At 34.5% G+C, this 20,603-nt stretch overlaps 1 protein-coding gene across 5 annotated transcripts in view; it reads left to right on the top strand.

Annotated features, from left to right (window-relative positions):
* Ptprk (protein tyrosine phosphatase receptor type K) overlaps positions 1-20,603 on the top strand; it is a 504,742-nt gene that overhangs the window by 105,806 nt on the left and 378,333 nt on the right. For all 5 annotated transcript variants that reach the window (XM_042674068.1, XM_042673995.1, XM_042673924.1 and 2 more), the window contains exon 2: positions 10,195-10,317. In XM_042674068.1, the coding sequence (XP_042530002.1) occupies positions 10,195-10,317 (123 nt within the window). The remainder of the gene's footprint in view (positions 1-10,194; positions 10,318-20,603) is intronic.

Here is a 20,603-nt window from a genome sequence, read left to right as displayed (position 1 = left end):
TACTGTGGTACTAGTAGAAGCGCAAACTATTTTTACTGATAACAGAGGAACTGATTAATCCATTTAAGAGCAGTAGTTATTATTGTGGCTGAAATGATGATGATAGGCAATTTTCTTACTGTAACTAAAGAAAAAAATATGCCAGAACTATAATTTGTTTATTCATAAGAAATTTTTAAGAACTCTTGGAAAGCCAAACATGGGCCTGTCTTTCTATATGTCAACTCCAGATAACATTTTGATAAAAAAGTTTTATTTTAATGCAAAATATGGAAGGATATTATCATCCAACTGTTTTATCTGTCCGTGGAATGGTATTGAACTCAGGGCCTTTTACTTTCTAGGTAGATGCTTTAAATTTGAGCCACAAATCCTTTTGTGTTGGTTATTTTTGAGGTAAGGTCTGTCTTCATGACCTGCAGGCCTGGGTATTATCCTCCGACCTGTGTTTCTCCATGTTGCTGGAGATGAGAGGCACCAGACACTGGGCCCAGCCTTTGTGATTCCTTAGCTGACACAGTATGGGTACATACCACCATGCACTAAGCCATTGGTTGAGATGGAATTTCACACACTTCCTTTTTGCTTGGTCTTGTCTTGAATCTGGGTCTCTGCCTTCCAAGGAGCTAGGATTAACTCCAAGTTTGATCCACTGGCTAGGCTATTTTTTCCTTCTTTTGGGATGCATTTAATCATTTACCACTACTTGGAGTTTGTTTCCTCCGAGTGTGTTCCAAAGTCATTTCTGAGTTGTTGATCTTGAAATGTAGTTGAACTGATTTAAGGTGCTTTTTGCCAATATGATATTAGACTTTAAATTTAACGCTGGTCTTTGCCCCTCCTCTAGAAGGTTGAGTCATGGAAGTCTGTTTTTCATAGCTTTCACTCTTTCTCAGAACTCTCTTAATCAATGAAAATGATCTCCCATCTATCATGCTTGAGCCAAGTCAGGAGCAACTGCCGAAATAAGCCAGAAAATGTCTGATGTGGGTGAAGTGAGCTCACCAGTAATCCCTCCATGGGAATCAAAACAATGAAAGGCGTAAAGGTGAGCTTGGATGATTTCCAATTTTACCAAAATGTAAATATGGCTTCACTTGAGAATTTTATTTTTCACTACATTTATTCTCAATTACTTTGTTCAGTGGGCTTCTCTAGATTGTGTATCTAATGCTAAGCAAAAAAGATGAGATTTTATTGGAATCGTTAAAAGGATAAAAAGTGGTAAAAGAAAAATTTTTACTCAGCAGTGATCTTGGAGAAAACACCTGGTTTCTTACGGTTAATGTGAGAACAGGCACTGAAGTGATCAGAACAAAATTGGTTTAAATTTTGTGAAATGTTTTCATTAAGTCAAAGATAGTTAAGTGATTTGTATGTATGCATTTTGGGAAAGGTAAGTGAAAAGTGAAACTTGTCAAGCTAGAGTCATGGGAAGTGTAATTATATAGAATCTTAATCCATTCCAGGAAATAATTTCTGTGCCCATTAGAGGACACTCTCCTTTATGAATCCAATCTCCCTGCCCCAAGCCCCAGTCCTGGAATTTATGTCAGTCTTGTGGCTTGAAATCAGGGCCTGTGCACTGTCCTTGAAATCTTTTGCTCAAGGCTATTGCTCTACCACTTTAATCCACAGCTCCACTTTTGGTTTTTCTGGTGGTTAATTGGAGATAAGTATTTTATAGCTTTTTCTGCTTGGGCTGGCTTTAAACCATGATACTCAGATCTCAGCCTCCTGAGCAGCTAGGATTATAGGCATGAGCCACTGGTACTTGGCTACCTCCCTTATTTTTAACACCATTTCATGTATTGATACAGAATGATCATAGTGCTTAGGTTTTGGTTTTGGTTTTGATATTTTCTTACCTTGGGACCATGAACAATTTTTTTTCTTTTACAATGAGATAATTTTCATTAATATATTGCTCTTACATGTTAATAAACTCGTTTTATCTGTGAAATCATTTCTAAAGTTACTTGGCATGAAATCACCCATTAACTCTATAATAAGGTTGGATGAACTTAAGTATGTATTCCATTTGTTCCTGAACCAGAGAATGAGGTAAAGAAATTTGGATAGTTCATACTATCATTCTAGATCCCTTTCTACAATGGCCAGGTGGTTATATTCATTTGAAGAACAGGATAGCTTATGTTTCTCCTATTATCTGTTTCCCTAATTCATGTTATTACTCTTCACTTTATTTCACTAACGGAAATAATACTGTCCTGGAGACTATAGTAGGACCAGTAGGCATGCTTGTTTATGGATGGGGTCACAGGATAAAATGCATTTACTTTTGTACTCTTACAGGTTTGAGGCCTTTGGACTGGTGAACCTTGAAAGTATCTCTTGCTCTCTCATAATCTCATAGATTCTAACTTAATACTCCTGTCCAGGCAGACAACTGAATTAATTTCAACCATAGAACTATCATTTCAGACTCCATTTCTGATTCAGTTTCCTGGCTGCTGCCTGCTGCCACTCAAGTTGATTGATATATGAGGAAAAAAATTGAGTTATATGGCTGTAATACAGAACCAAAGTCTCTTATGTAAGCTTTTAAACAGATTCTAGCAATATTTTTAAAGAATATTCAACTCACAGGTTGGTAATCTCTTGACTGGGCCATATCTAACCTGAGACCTGTTTTATTCAACATTGTTTTGGAATGCAGACGTGCTCATTAATTAGCTATTTCCTGCAGTTGTTGTCTTGCTACAATTAGAAAGAGCTATTGTGGTTGCAATAGAAATGTTAAGACTGACAAAGCCTAAAACTGTTTACTTTGTGCAGACATTCTGGATCTGAAGGAATGTATTTCCTGTTTGAAAATTGACATGATGACTGCTCAGGGAAAATTGGTGTCTGTATTGTAGTAACTGTCTTTAAACAATCTGTAGTATTTATGGACAAATTAGGTAGAAACCATGCTTCATAGAAATGTAGCTGTAGGTACATTGGGGGCAGAACCATATATATAGCACATGGAATAAACTGAAAATATTAAGAAGGCATTTTTAAAAATCTTGTTGAATATGATGAACTTTGCACTAGTCCTCACATCATTGTACTGCACCTAGCACTCTATTGATTTGACTGGGGAGGAAATTGAAGCACAAATAAGTAAAATATCAGAAACCAGTATGCAGTTAGTCATGAATCCATGTGGCATCTGTGTACATACCTCCATTGTGCCAACTGAATAAACAGTATATGAATATTTTCTTTTTCTTGTTTCTTTGGGGCTAATACCAGGGCTTCAACTTAGGAACCTGCACTCTAGCTTGGTTATTATTTTTGCATATGCCTGGTGCTCTACTATTTGAGCCATACTTCTTACTCCATCTTTTTACTGGTTAAATATTATTGAGAGTTTCTCAGATTTATTTGCCTGGGCTGGCTTCAAACCTCATCCTCAGATCTCGGCTTTTTGAGTAGGTAGTATTGTATGCATGGGCCACTGGAGCCTAGTGACAGTTTTCTTAAGTCTTAAATAATTGAAATAGAGGAAATGTTAATATCATTTCTATGCAAAGATGAAGGGGTATGAAATTGAATGTTTTATTCCATTCTGGTTAATTCAGTCTTATTAAAGGATGATTATACAGTTAAAGTATAGCATTTACTTTGAGTCATGGGCAATTTCAATAGAAGTCTTATCAGCTAAATAGTCTTAGATTATATATATTAAACATATATTCTTGGTTGGTGTTAGAAGTCCAGGGGTGAACAATTAGATAATGAATGGGTGTGTTTGAAATGCATTCTTTCGTCATCATTAAGAGTTAAAGAGTTACTTCTACCTATCAATAAATGATAGGTCTGGATTTCCAAAAATGCATCTCAAGTTTCTTTTTTTTTTGTGAAGGAGCTAGGCCTAACTAATATTCTTATTTAGTAATTAATGATAAGCATTGCAAAGAAGATTCTCTGGGATCTGAGTTACCTTTCTTTTTTTTTTCTATTCTTTTTTGTGCCAATCTTGGGGCTTGAAGTTAGGATTGTTCTGAGCTTCTTCTTTTACTCAAATTTAATGCTCTACTCTTTCATTTCCTTGCTTTTTTGTTTTTTGTTTTGTTGGTCTTTTTGTTGTTGTTGTTGTTGTTGTTGTTGTTTAATTGGAGGTAAGAGTCTGAAGGACTTTCTTGCCCAGGCTGGCTTTGAACTGTGATCTTCAGATCTCAGCCTCTTAAGTAACTAGGAATATAAACTTGAGTTTACTGCATCTGCTTGCATGGATTATCTTTCAAAGAGCTCTTTATTCATAAATATTCTTAGGTTTCTTCTTACTTGATATAGAATTGCAGCAGTATATCATGACGAGTGACTTATCAATATGCTCTTGAAGACATTAATTTTTGGTCTGTAGTTGGATTTTTTTGGTATATTTTAATTTCAGCATATAAGTTGAGAAAATGTGCTTTTCCCTGGAATGGATACCTAATTCCTAAATAGTAATTATGTCTATTGTTCTTATTCTATAAAATTCCCAGAGGCATAGAGTTAACAGAGGGGAATATATATTAAGACATGCAGAATATTTTCAAAAAATGGAAAGACTTGGAAAAAATTATATTAAGTGAAGTAAGCCAGGCCCAAAGAAACATAGGTCCCATGGTTTCCCTTATTTGCAATAACTAGTATATGTCTGAGTCAAGCAGAAAAGGTCAGATAAGTTGATGTTAGGAAAATGAACCCCAAGATAAGTATTCAAATGATTTTTTCTTTCATGTAATTGTTTCTAACATATTTATGAGATGATTTCTTTGTTGCTTTGTATGTCCCTCCCCCACAGTATAACCCCTGCTTTCACTGTATTTGAGGTTGGTATAATTTGTGGAGGGGAAGGGGAAAAACAAATCGTTTAACTAGGGATACAGGTGGACCCATTGCAACAATGAGATGTACAAGTCATTATGTCGAAAACAAACTTTACAACTTTTGGCGTAAGGAAGGAATATGGGTGGGGGGGGGGGTCGGGATATGGGAAGGGATAGGAAGGGGAAACAAAGGAGGGAGCAACAATTCTTGATAAGAAATGTACTCATTATCTTGCCCATGTAATTGTAACCCCTCTGTACAGTATTTTCACAATAAAATAAATAAATAAACAAGGTGAGGAAAATCACACAAAAAAGAAATGTACTCACTATCTTGCCCATATAACTGTAACCTCTCTGTGTAGTATTTTCACACACAAAAAAAGAAATACATATTTTATTTAAATGCATCATTTTCTACATTTTTTCCAATACGGTGTATTTCTGGGAGTACGCTACATTTGATCAGATTATAGAACCACATTTAATATATTTAGCAACTAGTTCCCTTTTTGTCTTTCATTTTTTTTTGAAGTAAATTGGCTTCTTTAATTCATGTTGGATATTACACAAGTAAATTTAGTTTATGATTTCTCATTAGCTTAATTAATGATGACCTATTCAAAGGTTAGTTTAGCTCATTGTTGTATATGTCCTAAGGCAGTGTGTTTTAATCTTTTTCTATGACCCAGATGGAATAAAGATCATTCTAAAGTCTATTACTTCTTATATTGACAAATTTGTGTATTGCAGTGTGATTCACAATTTGAAAAAGTTAATTTGTCCCCTTTTGAAGATCATCAAATAACTAAGCTAAACTAAGCTAAATAAACTAAGCTAAGGACACTTTTATTTTTAAGGCCAATATATTCCACATGTTTTAATAAAATAAAGTGTGGTATATTGTAAGCTAAATAATACTTGTACATTACACGCAGTAGGAACTATGAGGAATGATTCTTTTTTTTTTGCTATTATTATACTCAATCAGAAAGTAAAAAATATGTAAGTGTCTTGAATGGGAAAACATGAAAGATTCTACTGCACTATCTTTTAATTAAAAGATAGTCATAAAAAAAGATTGTCAGCCACAAAATGTAGAGAATCAGGGCTTTAATGACTCTATTTTTCTCCAGTTCAACCTTGTTTAAATTAACCCATTCCTGGAGTTTATTGAAAACTTTGATATCAGAAAGAATTTGAGTTGTGGTACATTCATTTTTTATGAATTTTATAGAAAATGTCTGTGTCCATATTCTTCTATATAGTTATTGCCTTTTTGAATGAGTTCTTAAGAAATGCTAGATATTTAAGAAATAGTTTTGTGGCTGGAATATTCCTTTCTAGGTGCCAAGTGTTACTTACTCCTTCCATTGAGCTGTGTAGGAAGGAAAAGAAATTCTGACAAGTCCAAATCAGCCTGGTTTTATTTTCAGGTGAACAGGCTGCAAAGGTCATGAAGTGGCTTGTCATCATAGTAGGATCAGACTCTCGCAGGTAAAGAACTGTCTGTTAGCTGATTGATTGGTGTAGAGGAATTAGCAATCTGTGAAATGCTCTCTAGAAGTAATTCTCTTCTAAGGGTCAAGAACTATGGTCACTCTTTTCTCTGGCATGATTTGAGACTACTCATTTGTAGTCTTCCAACAAGTGAAAACAGAAGATGTTTCCTCATTCATTTTCCTCCCTTGCCTAATATCAAATCAGTATTACCACCTTCTGTTCTGCCGTCTACCTTAGTGAGACTTAAAATTCATTAGCTTCGTCTTTATTTATGAATTTGCTATCACATTTCTCTTTTAAATATTATAACTCAGAACATGTCCATGAAGGACAGTGTAACACAAAAGATTTGGTGGCTATCTGGTGAGTCTTAAGTAATCTGTGAGGAGAATATATGATGGAACACACACACACACATACACACACACACACACACACACACACACACACACACACACACACACACACACACGTAATCACGTAATGTGTTTCCTGTTGTAAGGCTGACAAAAATTTACTATGTCCTTTTAGTCCCTTTCCACTTTCTTCTCTATGTGACTGCTAGAGTTGTTCTCATTAAAAAAAAAAAACTATTGTAAAGATACTGTACAGAGGGGTTACAGTTACATGAGTAAGGTAATGAGTGCATTTCCTATCGAGCAATGTGATGCTCTCCTTTGTTTTTTTCCGCTTCCCTCCCCACCTCCCCATCTCCTCCCTTCTCCCCACCCAAATTGTAAAGTTCATTTTGAACAGTATCTTGTATATCTCATTGTTACAATGGGTCAACCCATTATTTTTTTATGTGGTTTGAACTGTGTCATACTCCTAGGTACAAATCTTCTAATGGTTTCAGTATAATGGTAGGGCAAAATATGAACTCTTTCATAGCCTGTAAAATGTTTTCTATTTACTTGGGTTTCAAGCTTGTTCTTTCCATATTTTTCATGCTTTCTAATCAAAAGTTACTTGACATTCCCCAACACTCCATATATATATTATATATATATATATATATATGACTTTTCTTCTGCTTTATTTGTGATTGTAGCTACATTTCCTTCCTTCCTTCCTTCCTTCCTTCCTTCCTTCCTTCCTTCCTTCCTTCCTTCCTTCCTTCCTTCCTTCCTTCCTTTTCTTTCTTTCCTTCTTTCTTTCCTGGCTGCATCTTTGCATATTTTCATTAGATGTAACTCAGTAAGATCTTCACTACCCAACCTAGTTTAGGTATTCAAATCTTCTGTATTCTTTATATTGTTATCCCTTGTAACATAGTATTTGTTTCATTAATTTGCTTGTTTCATTAATTTGCCTCAGATGATTATTTTATATTTCTAATAATTTTTGCTGATAGTATTAGCCCTTAGCATTAAATTACAAAATTTATTATAAAAATAATTGTAATAAGCTATAAGCTCTGTATAGGTGTCTCATGCCTGTAATCCTAGCTACTCTGGAGGCTGAGATCTGAGGATCATGGATCAAAGCCAACCAGGACATTATCTACCATAAAAGCCATGAATAGAGCTGTGGCTGAAGTGATAGAGCACCATCCTTGAGCAAAAGAGCTTTGGGACAGCACCCAGGCCCTGAGCTGGAGTCCAGTACTGGTGCATGCATGTACACACACACACACACACTCACACACACACAGAATTCTAATTAATATTTTACTAAAGATTAATAAATATGCTTATATTTATAAATATACAAAGGAGGGGGTAACAGTGCTAGATAGGAAATATGCTCATTACCTTACTCATGTAACTGTAATCCCTCTATACAATATCTTTTTTTTTGTAGGGGAAGGTCTGGTCGTGGGGCCTGAACTCTGGGTCTGGGCACTGTTCCTCAGTTCTTCAGTTCAAGGCTAGTGCTCTACCACTTGAGCCACAGCACCACTTCTGGCTTTTTTCTTTTTGCTTATGTGGTGCTGAGGAATTGAACCCAGGGCCTCATGCATGCAAGGCAAGTGCTCTACCACTGAGCCACCTTCCCAGCCCCTCTGTATAGTATATTTACAATAAAAATAGATTAAAAACAATGAGAGAAACTCTAGCAGTCACAGAATAGAAAGTGAAAATATATTTATAAATATAAATATGGTAAATAGATACATGACACCTTTTGGATTAGAATTTAAGTATAAATCATATAAATCAAAATTTCATCTTTTAAAATGTTTGCTCTCATCCAGTAATAATTTTCAAGACTCTTTCGACAACATTCCTATATTAGCAGTGATATTCAACAACAACCCACTTACTGTGTACTGCTATTCCTTGTTGATATTGTTAATCAGAATCTTGGCATCTAAAATTAACAGTGGCTATCAAGGGCAGCAATTAAGGACATTTGTCTTCCAAATGAGTCAATGTGGACTCCACTGGAAGCTTAAATTTATGTACAGAAGGCACTTGTAGTAGTGTAAAGGGTAATAGGGGCCCTGAAGGCTTGTGTTGCAAAGCAGTAAGTCATTTCAGGGTTGTAATAACAAATTATATTTTTGAGGAAAACTATTCTCTTGCAATGGGAAATGCATTTCCTAGCAACCTCACTTTGTTGATTAAATTAAAAACCACATCAGTTTTGATATGAGCATGCATATAAAAGGTGTTTGGTCAATACTTAAAAGATAGTATTCGTTTTCAATTTGCTAGACTTTGAGCTATTTTAAGGAATTATGTACTCCTAAGATGAATTCGAGGATGCCCACAATATATTTTTGCTTTTGGAAGAGTTTTTAGGGTTATGATGTCACCTGGTCCATTTTGATGTATGTTTGGCTACTGACATAGCTCTTCTCTATCTGTCTATCATTACTGAGGGATATGACTTTCATGAATATTTATATTGCCAAACTTTTGATGAGGGGAGTGAGATGAATTTTTACCACCTATTATCCTATTGTTTCTGGTTCTAGAAATCACTCTGTTTCTTCTCATAGATCCCCATGGAAACTAAACAAATAAGCTACTTGAAAGTTGACAGGTTATTGGTTTTTCTCATTAAAGCTGCTGCTGGATTTTCATTAGTTGTAATCCATTTTCTTTTCAGAATAGACATATACACCAGTTCTAACTTTCATGATTTGAATAAACTAAGTACGTGTCTGGTGTGTGCCTGTAGAGATGGGGTAAGAAGAAAAAGTAATCATTCCACTTTAGCAATGCAATTGCAATACAATTACCCCAGAAAATAAGAAATAGGTGATTAGATGAAGTAGAACTTGGGAGAGTGATTGTAGGCTAATCAGATTGATTTTGTGGTTTAGTTATACCTCCAAATCATAGTTGTATATGAAAGTAATCTAAACAAAGTGTGGAAGAGTATATCTCAATCTCCAATGATAAAGTTTTATATGTTGTTTCATTTGCTATTACCAGCAGCTTTCATAGAATTATTTTAAAGCTAAGGGTTTGATAACACTTCAATAGTAGCTTTACTTTTTTTAAACTTGTACTACAAAGAACAACAATTTACACTCTTTACTTCTCTTCACTGAAATGTTAAAATTATTTTTAAACTTTATTGAAAAGGTGATGAGCAGGGGATTGCAGTTATGAAAATTATCTGAAGGTAATGTATATCTCAGGAAACTTGACTGTACATGTGTCATAGATATTTTTAAAATAAAAAATCAGTGCCTCAGCTTTCCTTCTGAAGCTTGTTTGTTGCTTATTCAAATAGAAAATGCGAATAGGTATTTCTTTTGATGTGAAAACTTGAAAAGGATAACAGTCACACTATTGTTGAATATGAGTAACGCATTACATATTTTACTATAACCTTGGCTTTCCCCAATGTTTCCCTAACTTTACAAGATTTGTTTAGTGTATAACAACAGCCCGCTTTATCTTTCTAGGTGGCTGCACTTTTGATGATGGTCCAGGAGCCTGTGATTACCACCAGGATCTGTATGATGACTTTGAATGGGTACACATTAGTGCTCAAGAGCCCCTTTACCTGCCACCTGAAATGCCTCAAGGTGAGCTGCATTCAGTTTACTCATCATTGGGAGAATACTTTGGGGTCTATGTAGCATTTTCTCATCTTAATTATAAAACAGTAATTTATTTGTTATAAAAATTAGTTGGCCACATCTCAGACTCTTAAATTGTTTTTTGTTTTTCTTTCCATTTGATCCAATCACACTGAGAGGATGGATTTCTCTTCCATGATCAGAAGGCAGACTGTCTCCTTCTCTAGCTGATCATGAGCATGCCATTGGCTGGGAGATAAAATTGTCCAGTGGAGATGGTATTTTCTGAATGAATTATATAAAAATAGGGATAAGACATACTCGTTGTTTATCTAGACCTTGTTATATTCCTTGATTTTTTTTAATGTTTTGAGATAATACAATTTCTTATTTATTCGTTTATTTATTTGGTCACTTGTGGGGCCTGAACTCTGATCCTGGGCGCTGTCTCTCAGCTCTTCAGCTCAAGGCTAGAGCTCTACCACTTGAGCCACAGCGCCACTTTCGGCCTTTTCTGCTTATGTGGTGCTGAGGAATCAAACCCAGGGCCTCATGCATACAAGGCAAGCACTCTACCACTAAGCAATCTTCCCAGCCTGATTTCTTATTGTTTATGACACATTGTTTGATGTTTCCTTTTTACTTGTGAAAAACACATTAAGATAGTATATGAACATGTACATTTCATTATACACGTAATCCTGAGCTAACATTTGTGCTTTCACATCTATATATTAAATTGGAACTAATTCTAAGTCATGTGTTTAAAAATAACATGTTTAATAATAGAACTAAAAATGTAAATATATGTAAAAATGGGACAATTTTCCTTCTAATGATTAAACATGACTAAAGTATATAAGTATAAATTATATATAATTATACATGTAGAATCATTATTGTATGAAATCAATTGATGTTGATTTCCTATTACTAATAATTTAAGTAGCTTTATTCTTTTTATTACGAAATATAGATTTTTTCCACAAATTCAGATAGTTCTTCTAAACTTAATGTGAATTTAGTGGAAGTCTCAATTTGAGTGATTGACATTATCAGTAGCATCTCTGCATTTGCTACTTACTATGTTTTATAGTATCAAAAGAAAACAACCAGAACACTGATCAAAAACATACCACAAGTTCACAAAATAAAAGAAAACAAAACCTATGGGTTACCATTCATAATGGTTGGTCATAAATGAATATGGTAAATATATCCTGTGAAAATTTGTTTTGTCTATCATGTGATATGCACATAAATTAAAGTTGTTTTTTATTCTGAATTGTTGCTATCAATGAGTGAGTATGCTAATAGTTATTTCTCAGGCTGGACAGATTTTATTTATTTATTTATTTATTTAATTTTTGTTGCAACAGGTCCACCTGTATCCTTATTTAAACAACTTGTTTTTCCCCTTTCCCTCCACAAATTATACCGACATCAAATACAGTGAAACCAGGGGTTATACTGTGGGGGAGGGACATACAAAGCAACAAAGAAATAATCTTATAATTGCGTTAGAAACAAATGCATGAAAGAAAAATAAACATTTAAACTATATATCTTAGGGTTCATTTTCCTAACATCACCTTATCTGACCTTTTCTGCTTGACTCATACATATACTAGATATTGCAAATAAGGGAAACCATGGGACCTATGTTTCTTTGGGCCTGGCTTACTTCACTTAATATAATTTTTTCCAAGTCTTTCCATTTCCTAACAAACGGGGCAATGCCATTCTTTCTGATGGAGGCATGGAATCAGATTTTATATATGTATATATATATATATATATATATATTTTTTTTTTTTTTTTTTTTTTTGCAGCAAATACATTGGCACTTGGTAGTGGACAGCCTTTCCTTCTTATGTTTGACTCCCTACATTGTCAGCAGACTCATTTATTTTTGTGTAGAGGCTTTGTATTTTTTTCAGAGGCGCATAACCTTTTTTTCCTGGTGCATTTTAATTAAGGAAACTACTGTAATTTTTCACTTGAATTTTCTCTGTGGTATATTTAGACTGAATTTTTCATGTAAAACTAAAGGGGTGGGTTGAAATGCACACATTTTGACTGTTTATCAGCAGAGAATAATCAGAAAGACTTTGATTTATGGAAATGTTACCATTACTAATTGCCATTGATGGTGGGTAATGAGTAGCTGAAGAGATAGTGCAGGGTGCAGATGACCTTGTTGGCTCACCTTTATGCACAGCTTAATCGGTGGTTACAGTAAAAGATGATATGTGCATAAAATGAAGGTGTTTGAAATTCACCCACATCCTCCAATTAATAGGACATTAAGTAATTAATCATGCAAAGAAGGGTAAAAGGTCATGGGCACTTTATTTATTTTTGTCCAATGATGTAACTGGTTAGTCTGGAGAAAGGTGAGGGAAAGCACTCATCTAAGTATTTTATATTCTCTTTTAACAAGAAATACTCCATTTTCTTAAAAGTACAAATTGAGCATGATCTGCTAAGATATTAGTAAAAGGACATAAAGAATGATTTTTTTAAATAGTCTTAATGATCACTTCATTTTCAAGGAAACAGGCAGGCATGCTTACTTTCTTTTGGTTACTCAACACACATACACATACATACACTAGTACAAAACACAAAGAAAACATTTATCACTTCAGTGGTAAGAAGGCTGCCTCACTGACATCAATGTGTTATTGAAGTCTGTAATACTTGGACATTGTTAATTGCCTTTAGTGTCCATTGTTTATTGTCTTTTTTTTGGTGTTTTTGGCCTAGAGGGGGGAATGATTAGAAAGGGAAAATTAAAAGCATAGAATAAAAGAAGAATGAAGATGGGCAGAAGGAAGCACAGAGAAAAAAGAAAATAATTTCTCCACCTGAGAAAAAAAATTATTTCAATAATTGATCCGAATGTTCTCTATAGATGCACTTTTTTGGGGCTGGGACCAATACTGGGATTTGAAGTCAGGTCCTCACTCTCTGCTGCATGAAGTACACCACCAGCTCTTATTTGCTTTAGTTATTTTTAGATGGGCTTCTGTTCTCTGACTATAACTTTTCTTTCTACATCCTCCATGTTGCTGGGGTTAAAGGCATATTTGTTGAGATGGAGTTCTCACTAACTTTTCCCTGTCCTGGCCTTGAATTGTAATCTCCTGATCTGTACTGTCATAGTAGTTGGGAATACTGGCATGTACCACTACATCCAGCAGCCCCATACAGTGCTTTTGTCAGATGACAATGATGCTGGCTAAATGCTGGCTAAATATGTTTGAAAATAACATGTAAAAGAATGAAACACTGATCAAAAGAGTTTTAATGGCAGGAAGTTACAGAACATGAGCACATACTGTACTAAGTCCTTAAAGAAATGCACATTAAAATAAGAATGAGAAACTATGACACACATGACAAGAAGACAGTCATGAAGCTGGGTTTGGTGAGAGGAATGTGGAGCAAATGAAACCCTCACATAGTACTGTGGAAGATAAGTCTGTGTCTTCAGTTACTTTGTATAAATTAACAACAAGCTAATCCATTCAAGGTATAAGACTAAGAGATCCATGCAAAAAAGTTACCCAGCAAAAGTACAGAAAGGTTCACAGTATTACCATTCATATTCCTGCCAGACCAAAAATAACTATAATTTTTTAAATAATGTAATGGTCAAATAAATGAGGATACAGTCATATAATGGAATATCACTACTTGATATAAACGAATAAAATACTACCACACATTATGCCACAGGTGAAATTTGTAAACATGTTGAGGGTATCAACCCCAACCTAAAAGAATACACATTATATTCCAGTAACATAAGCTTAAAAACAGGCAAAACCAATGGGCAAGTTGGAAATCCAGTTAATATTACTTATACATTATTATCAATGCTGGTTATTTTTTTTCTTGGCCTCAATGTTGCTTTTGTAGCTATGCTCAAACTGTAAAAACACATTATGCTCTCCATTGGTGAATTATGTACTTTCTTGTATTGACCTAAGTTAAAAAACAGTGACAAAGTGTGAATAAAACCAATGCTCATAAAAATAATATTGGGAAAACTAAAATAATAATTAAGTGTTATATATTAGAACAAGACCTAATCTGATATCCCAAATGATTACATATTCTTGGTCACTTTTCACCCTGGATTTTTCTCTTTGTATAGACATAAAAATACTATGTTCTCTGACATCTTAGGTTCTTAGTATGACCTCCCCTCCCCCCGACCTACATCTGCTTATATATTTCCTTGTCTGCCTATTCTTTTATCAAATTGTTACCATTATTTTATTTTGTTTTTATTTCAGCATAAGTTCCATCAGAATTGGGAAGATTTTTTTTCCCAAACTGGCTTTGATTTCTTCAGTTTCTTCTGTACTCAAACCCAAATCTATTCCCACCTGTATTTTGTACAGATTGAAATGGCTGGTGTTGTACTGGTATCATTTTTCACATGTTCCCTCTCCTGATAGACTATAATGTCCTCATGAGTATACCCCATACTTTTTCATCTTCCATTTCCAAGACAATATTCAGTTCATTTTCTTAGGGGGAAAAATGCCAACTTCTATAATATAAAGTTTAAAATATTTTGGTTAGAATTTAAATGTTGAAGTTTTTTTTCTCTTGTTAAAAAGTAATTGAAGAAAAAAAAATCCCATTTTCCAAGCAATGTACTAAATTTGGATTTCAATGTAATTAGAAGACCCTCACATAAATATTGGTATTAGGGCTTCACTTTTAAAAATGAGATCACCTATTTATTTGAAAAACACTAAAATTTTTATTAATTTTTTTTACCAAGAAAGACTTTGTCTATGTTTCTTGTCTTTCTCTCTGGAAATCAATGCCTGTAGTCTGCTTCTCAGAAACCTATAATATAAAATACATACTCAGAGAATGAGCTTTGTTGCATTGAACTAGAAATTATTCTTCGATTTTAGAAATCTATGCATATGACCTTGTTTGTCACCTAGTCTACCTATTCTCTTTGCTTATGACCCATGAACCAAATTATTTGATTTTTTTTAATATATGTTCTTCCCATATCTGAGAGTAAGGATTGTGAATGACATCTTAACACATTTGTCTTTGAAATTATAACTGCTTTTTCTTTTTAACAAGTTTCTATAAAGTGACTAATTGAATTTTAGTTTTAGAGTCTCTAGAGTAACCATTTGACAGTATTTAAAATTATGACACTATTATATTCAACCTTCAGTCTGCTACCTTTTACTGATAATGTAAATCATCATGCAGTTCTTCATTTAAAATGCACACACTGTATATTATAAAAAATAAAAGCTCTTTGTCATTAATCTGAAGAGTATAGCAAGAAACTATTCTTCCTCTCCTAAAACTTAGTGAGCTGTGATCCACTACTTTAAGCCCCTACTAGACCACAATTTGGAGCCATGTCAAAGCTTCCAGCTATGATGTAATCCAGAGATTACACCATAAAAGAAGAGAAATGAATAATGTCATTAAGAAATGATCCTTTATATTTATTTGATACTCTTAAGAATAGATGTCTTTTTTCTCTTAGTTAACTTATGAATTATTAACCAGGTTGTTAAAATAAGGCTTGCTTTCTTCAAATATTTATTTAGTGAGATACAATGTGCTTCTATGTTTGGTAGGGAACATGCATTGATTTTTGTGCTTGACTTTCTTCTGACAGTGTGATATAGTGAAAATTCAAATAACCATTTCATAATGATTAATGATCCACAATGATTAACATATACAATGGTTGATATACACATATACATTGGTATATATACAAATATATGTATGTGACATATGTATGCATGTTAAATTGATGAGTAACATCATTTCAGCTGATTTTTCTAGTTAATGATATATCTTTTAGTTTTCTAGAGCACACTTATAATTTACTAAAATAATATTATCAGTGTTATGAATGCATCCTAATGCATCTCTGGAGAACTTTGAAGGGAATTTAACTTAATGATTTCTAATGTGTAGACTTTCTCTTTGAAAATGGTATTCACTGACTAAAACCAATAGATCACTTTAATAGTTCATTTTGCTTTTTATTTTCATCACATACATTATGGAAAGTAGATAATAACTCTTTTTGAGATAGGATCTCACTGTTGCTATAAAGACATGTTATCTATCTATCTATCTATCTATCTATCTATCTATCTATCTATCTATCTATCTATCTATCTACCTACCTACCTACCTACCTATCTGTCTGTCTATTTATTTATTTACAAAGTCATACCTGCTGGAAATCTCACACAGTTGAATTAATAGAATTTTTTGACAGCATATCTGCCAGAAACAGAGCGTGGCAGTGAATGGTAGAATAAGGTTATATGCCTGTGGTGTTGCTAATGAGATGTCGAATTCCTAATACTAGGCTAGTTTCTTTGTTTTTTCTTTAGAGCCCAAGGTGCTGGTTTACTTCATTTTTTTTTTTGTCACCTAGCCTGCATTGTTTACTAATAAGCTGAAACTGAATGCATGAGTAAACACTTGCAGTGTCATCCTGTGTGTGAACACTTGAATGCGTCTTCAGGAGAATTGGGAGATGAGGTAGTGGTGGGAGAAGAAAGATAGAGGAAGGGGGAGGAAGGGTCAGTGAATGACTACACAGGAGTTCTTCAACACTGGTGGGTAAACCTGTCAACACTGGAGATAGGAATTAGATTATGTTTTCTTTTAAAAATTCTCTTTAAGTAGTTGTAAGAAGGGATCAATGTTCTTTCCCATCTCTTCCGACCCTACCCATTCCCTTCAAGTAGGAATTAAATTCTAACGAGTTTGAAACCTTGTAAGTTTAAATGTGTAACAAGCTAGGCTTTGTTCTACGAGTTTGATAATCTTTAAGCAATTGTTATTTTAATCTGATACTTGTTCAGAAATGTATTCAGAAATGTAAAATAAAAAAGATGAAAAATTACACTGATATCTGCTTATTTTGTGCCATGTTTCTCCCCTAACCCAGTCCTTCTCTGAGCACTCCAGCTTCATCAAACTAGAATCTCTGAAAATCATTTAAAGGTATAAGACCCTATGGATAGTATGGTTCTGCCAACTCAAACACTTTGAGATAAACATCTCTGAGATGAAAGTTGTTACTATTGTTAGCCTTCATTTACTGGTGAGATATCATACATGTGTGTATATGCACATGGATATGTCTGTGAGAATACAATCACCCATACATACATACACACACATTTGAACTCAAGGCCTTGCACTTGCTAGGTAGATGCTCTACCACTTGAACCATGACACTCCAGCTCCTTTTGCTTTTACTATTATTATTGTTGTTATTTTATTTCTTTGTCAAGGCTTGAACTCAAAGCCTAGGCACTGTGACTAAACTATTTTGCTCCAGGATAATGGTCTAGCAGTTGAGCCACAACCCACTTCTGGCTTTTTGGTGATTAATTGGTGATAAGGACTTCCCTGAAAGGGCTGACTTTGACCTAAAATCCTCAGATCTCAGTCTCTTGAGTAGCTTAGATTGCAAGCGTGAGCTTGTTTATCATTATTATTATTATTATCTTGAATTGAGCCATACATTTACTAACTACCTGACCAACCTGGAATTTTACCCTCTTATTTATGCTTCCTGTGTAGCGGATATGACAATGGTATGCCACCACACTGAGCTACTGGTTGAGATCATTCTCTCGAACTTTTTGCCTAAGTAGGCCGGAAAATTTGATACTCCTGATGTCTGCCACCCAGTTAGCTAGCATTATAAATGGGAGCCACTGTGTCTGGCAAGATATCATGTATATATTTTTGTTCTACATAAGAACCTACAAAATAAGTGAATAAATTGAATAAACCCAGGGACAGAATTTGAATTTAGGTTTTTCAGCCTAAATATTAAAGTCAGTGCTGTCTTGGTAGCATCCTGCTTTGTCGTTGTAGCTTTGCTGACTAATTTCCTTGGCTTGGACATGAACATTAAAACCTACCATGGAATGAGCGATTTCATTGATTCTACGTAAGCCATAATGATTTTTATTAGTAGTTTTCATATTTTAATGCTGTAAAAGACTGTTCATAGGAAACCGACTCTATGGTCTGCTTTGTTTGGAACTGCTACTGAGATTTAGGTTTCCCTCCATGGTATTCTCAGCTCCTGTGTGGGTACTCTGTCCTTGCTTTGATTTTTACCTGTAAGCTATTTTTAGTTATTTGATGAATACTTGCTGTTCATCTGTCTAAACCAACCTTAAGAAACACATATTATTTTTCTCATTAGAGCATGGCTGGTAGACAAGAAATTCATGGGCTAAAAGAATCAAACTAAAGTTAGGGTTTGAAAATAATTTGAAGAGTTGGTTTGCAGTGGGGTATTTTAGGCCAAGAATTATGGGCTTATATCAATGTGCAGTTCCACACCATGTTATCAAGTGTCTGTTGGTGTTTTTTGCCCTGAGCACAGAGAAGAGAGTTTACCACTTTCAAGTTGCTTATTAAGTGCAGTGAGAGTTGGAGGCAGTGCAGGGTGAGAGAGTGAAAGGCTATAATGGACTGCTTGAAGGGTGAGCCACTAAATGAAGGCTGGTTTTTAATGTAAGGACTATTACCCTTATGGGTATAAATGCAGCATGAAGAATGTCTAAATTACAGAGGATGGAACTGCCATGCTGAGACAGGATTTTTTTCTTTTTTTTTTTTGGCTGCTATTTCAGGGACATAATGTATCTTAGTTTGATATGTCCCAGTATATCTCAGGGGAAACACAGCTTAGTATTAAAAAAGGAAGAAAAGAAAAGAATTATGCTGGTGTCAGTGCTGGAGAATCTCCAACCCCTTGAATAAATTAAGAGATAAGAATATACACTAATTTCAAAATCTGTATAGTCACCTATAATATATACTTTAAGATCAATAGATAGTCCAAAGAAACAAAATTGCTTTTCCTTGCAAATAGTATAACTAAGTACAGTTATGACCTTAGACTGTTCCTTTCCAAAAATAAATTTGTCTCATGATGGCTAGCATCTATCTTTGTTTATCTGTGTTTATTATCTTCCAGACATAAAAAGGATGCCTTTGAAATAAATTGAAAAGTAACAAAAAGGGAAGTAATTAAAAGTAGCAAAAAGGAAGCAATTGCTTAAAAATCTAAATATTATCAATGATCTCCTATAGTTAATGTTGTGAAAGAAATATATGGCAATCAAGAATAGCAACAGCCGGGCGCTGGTGGCTCACGCCTGTAATCCTAGCTACTCAGGAGGCTGAGATCTGAGGATCGCGGTTCAAAACCAGCCCGGGCAAGAAAGACCGTGAGACTCCTATCTCCAATAAACCACCAGAAAACCGGAAGTGGCGCTGTAGCTCAAGTGGTAGAGCGCTCGCCTTGAGCTGAAGAGCTGAGGGACAGCGCCCAGGCCCAGAGTTCAAGCCCCACGACCGACAAAAAAAAAAAAAAAAAAAAAAAAGAATAGCAACATTATTTTATAGCATAAATATTAATACTTAACAATAATAGTAATTGCTTTACTATTGTAATTGATTTTCATAGTTAAAAATTAAATAGCAGGGGTAGGGAAGGTGGCTCAGTGGTAGAGTGCTTGCCTTGCATGCATGAGGCCCTGGGTTTGATTCTTCAACACCACATAAATAGCCAGAAGTAGTGCTGAGGTTCAAGTGATAGAGATCTAGCCTTGAGCTGAAGAGTTAAGGGATAGCACCCAGGCCCAGAGTTCAGGCCACAGGACCTACAATAAATAAATAAATAAATAAATTAAATAAAATAAATGTAATATGATTATAAAGACACTACATTTTGATTTTAGCTACTAATACCAAAAATAGTATCAATTTACTATGCAAATTATTTTGCGGAAATACAGAATTCTTAGATTAAACTTAAGACTAAAATAAAGTTGTATGTTAGGTAAGGTGGTGTGTACTTGTGTCCCAACTACTTACACAGCCAAGACAGAACTAGGAATTCCAGACCAACCTAGGTAGTATGGAGAGACATTGTGTCAAAAAAAACAATAACAAAGTAGTAGAAGCTTGCTTAGCTGACCTAGTCAGTCAGCAGCAACACCACCAGTTAAACCCTACTAAAAACAGGATTAAGTTTTACAACCTTTTGTTAAGCAAAAACTGATAATACTAAGATTAATTTGCTATTTTAACAGAGAATCTAATTTAACACAATCTGATTCCATTCAGTGTTACTGTTTGCCTGTGAAATTGTTGAGGGAGGGAGGGAGGAAAGAAAGAAGGTGAGAGAGAGAGAGAGAGAGAGAGAAAGGCTATCAGAACTAAACCAA

Source organism: Dipodomys spectabilis, unplaced genomic scaffold, assembly GCF_019054845.1.
Source record: "Dipodomys spectabilis isolate Male_0828 unplaced genomic scaffold, ASM1905484v1 ptg000001l, whole genome shotgun sequence".
In the NCBI taxonomy this organism is placed as follows: domain Eukaryota; kingdom Metazoa; phylum Chordata; class Mammalia; order Rodentia; family Heteromyidae; genus Dipodomys; species Dipodomys spectabilis.
This window is presented reverse-complemented; position numbering and strand designations above follow the sequence as displayed.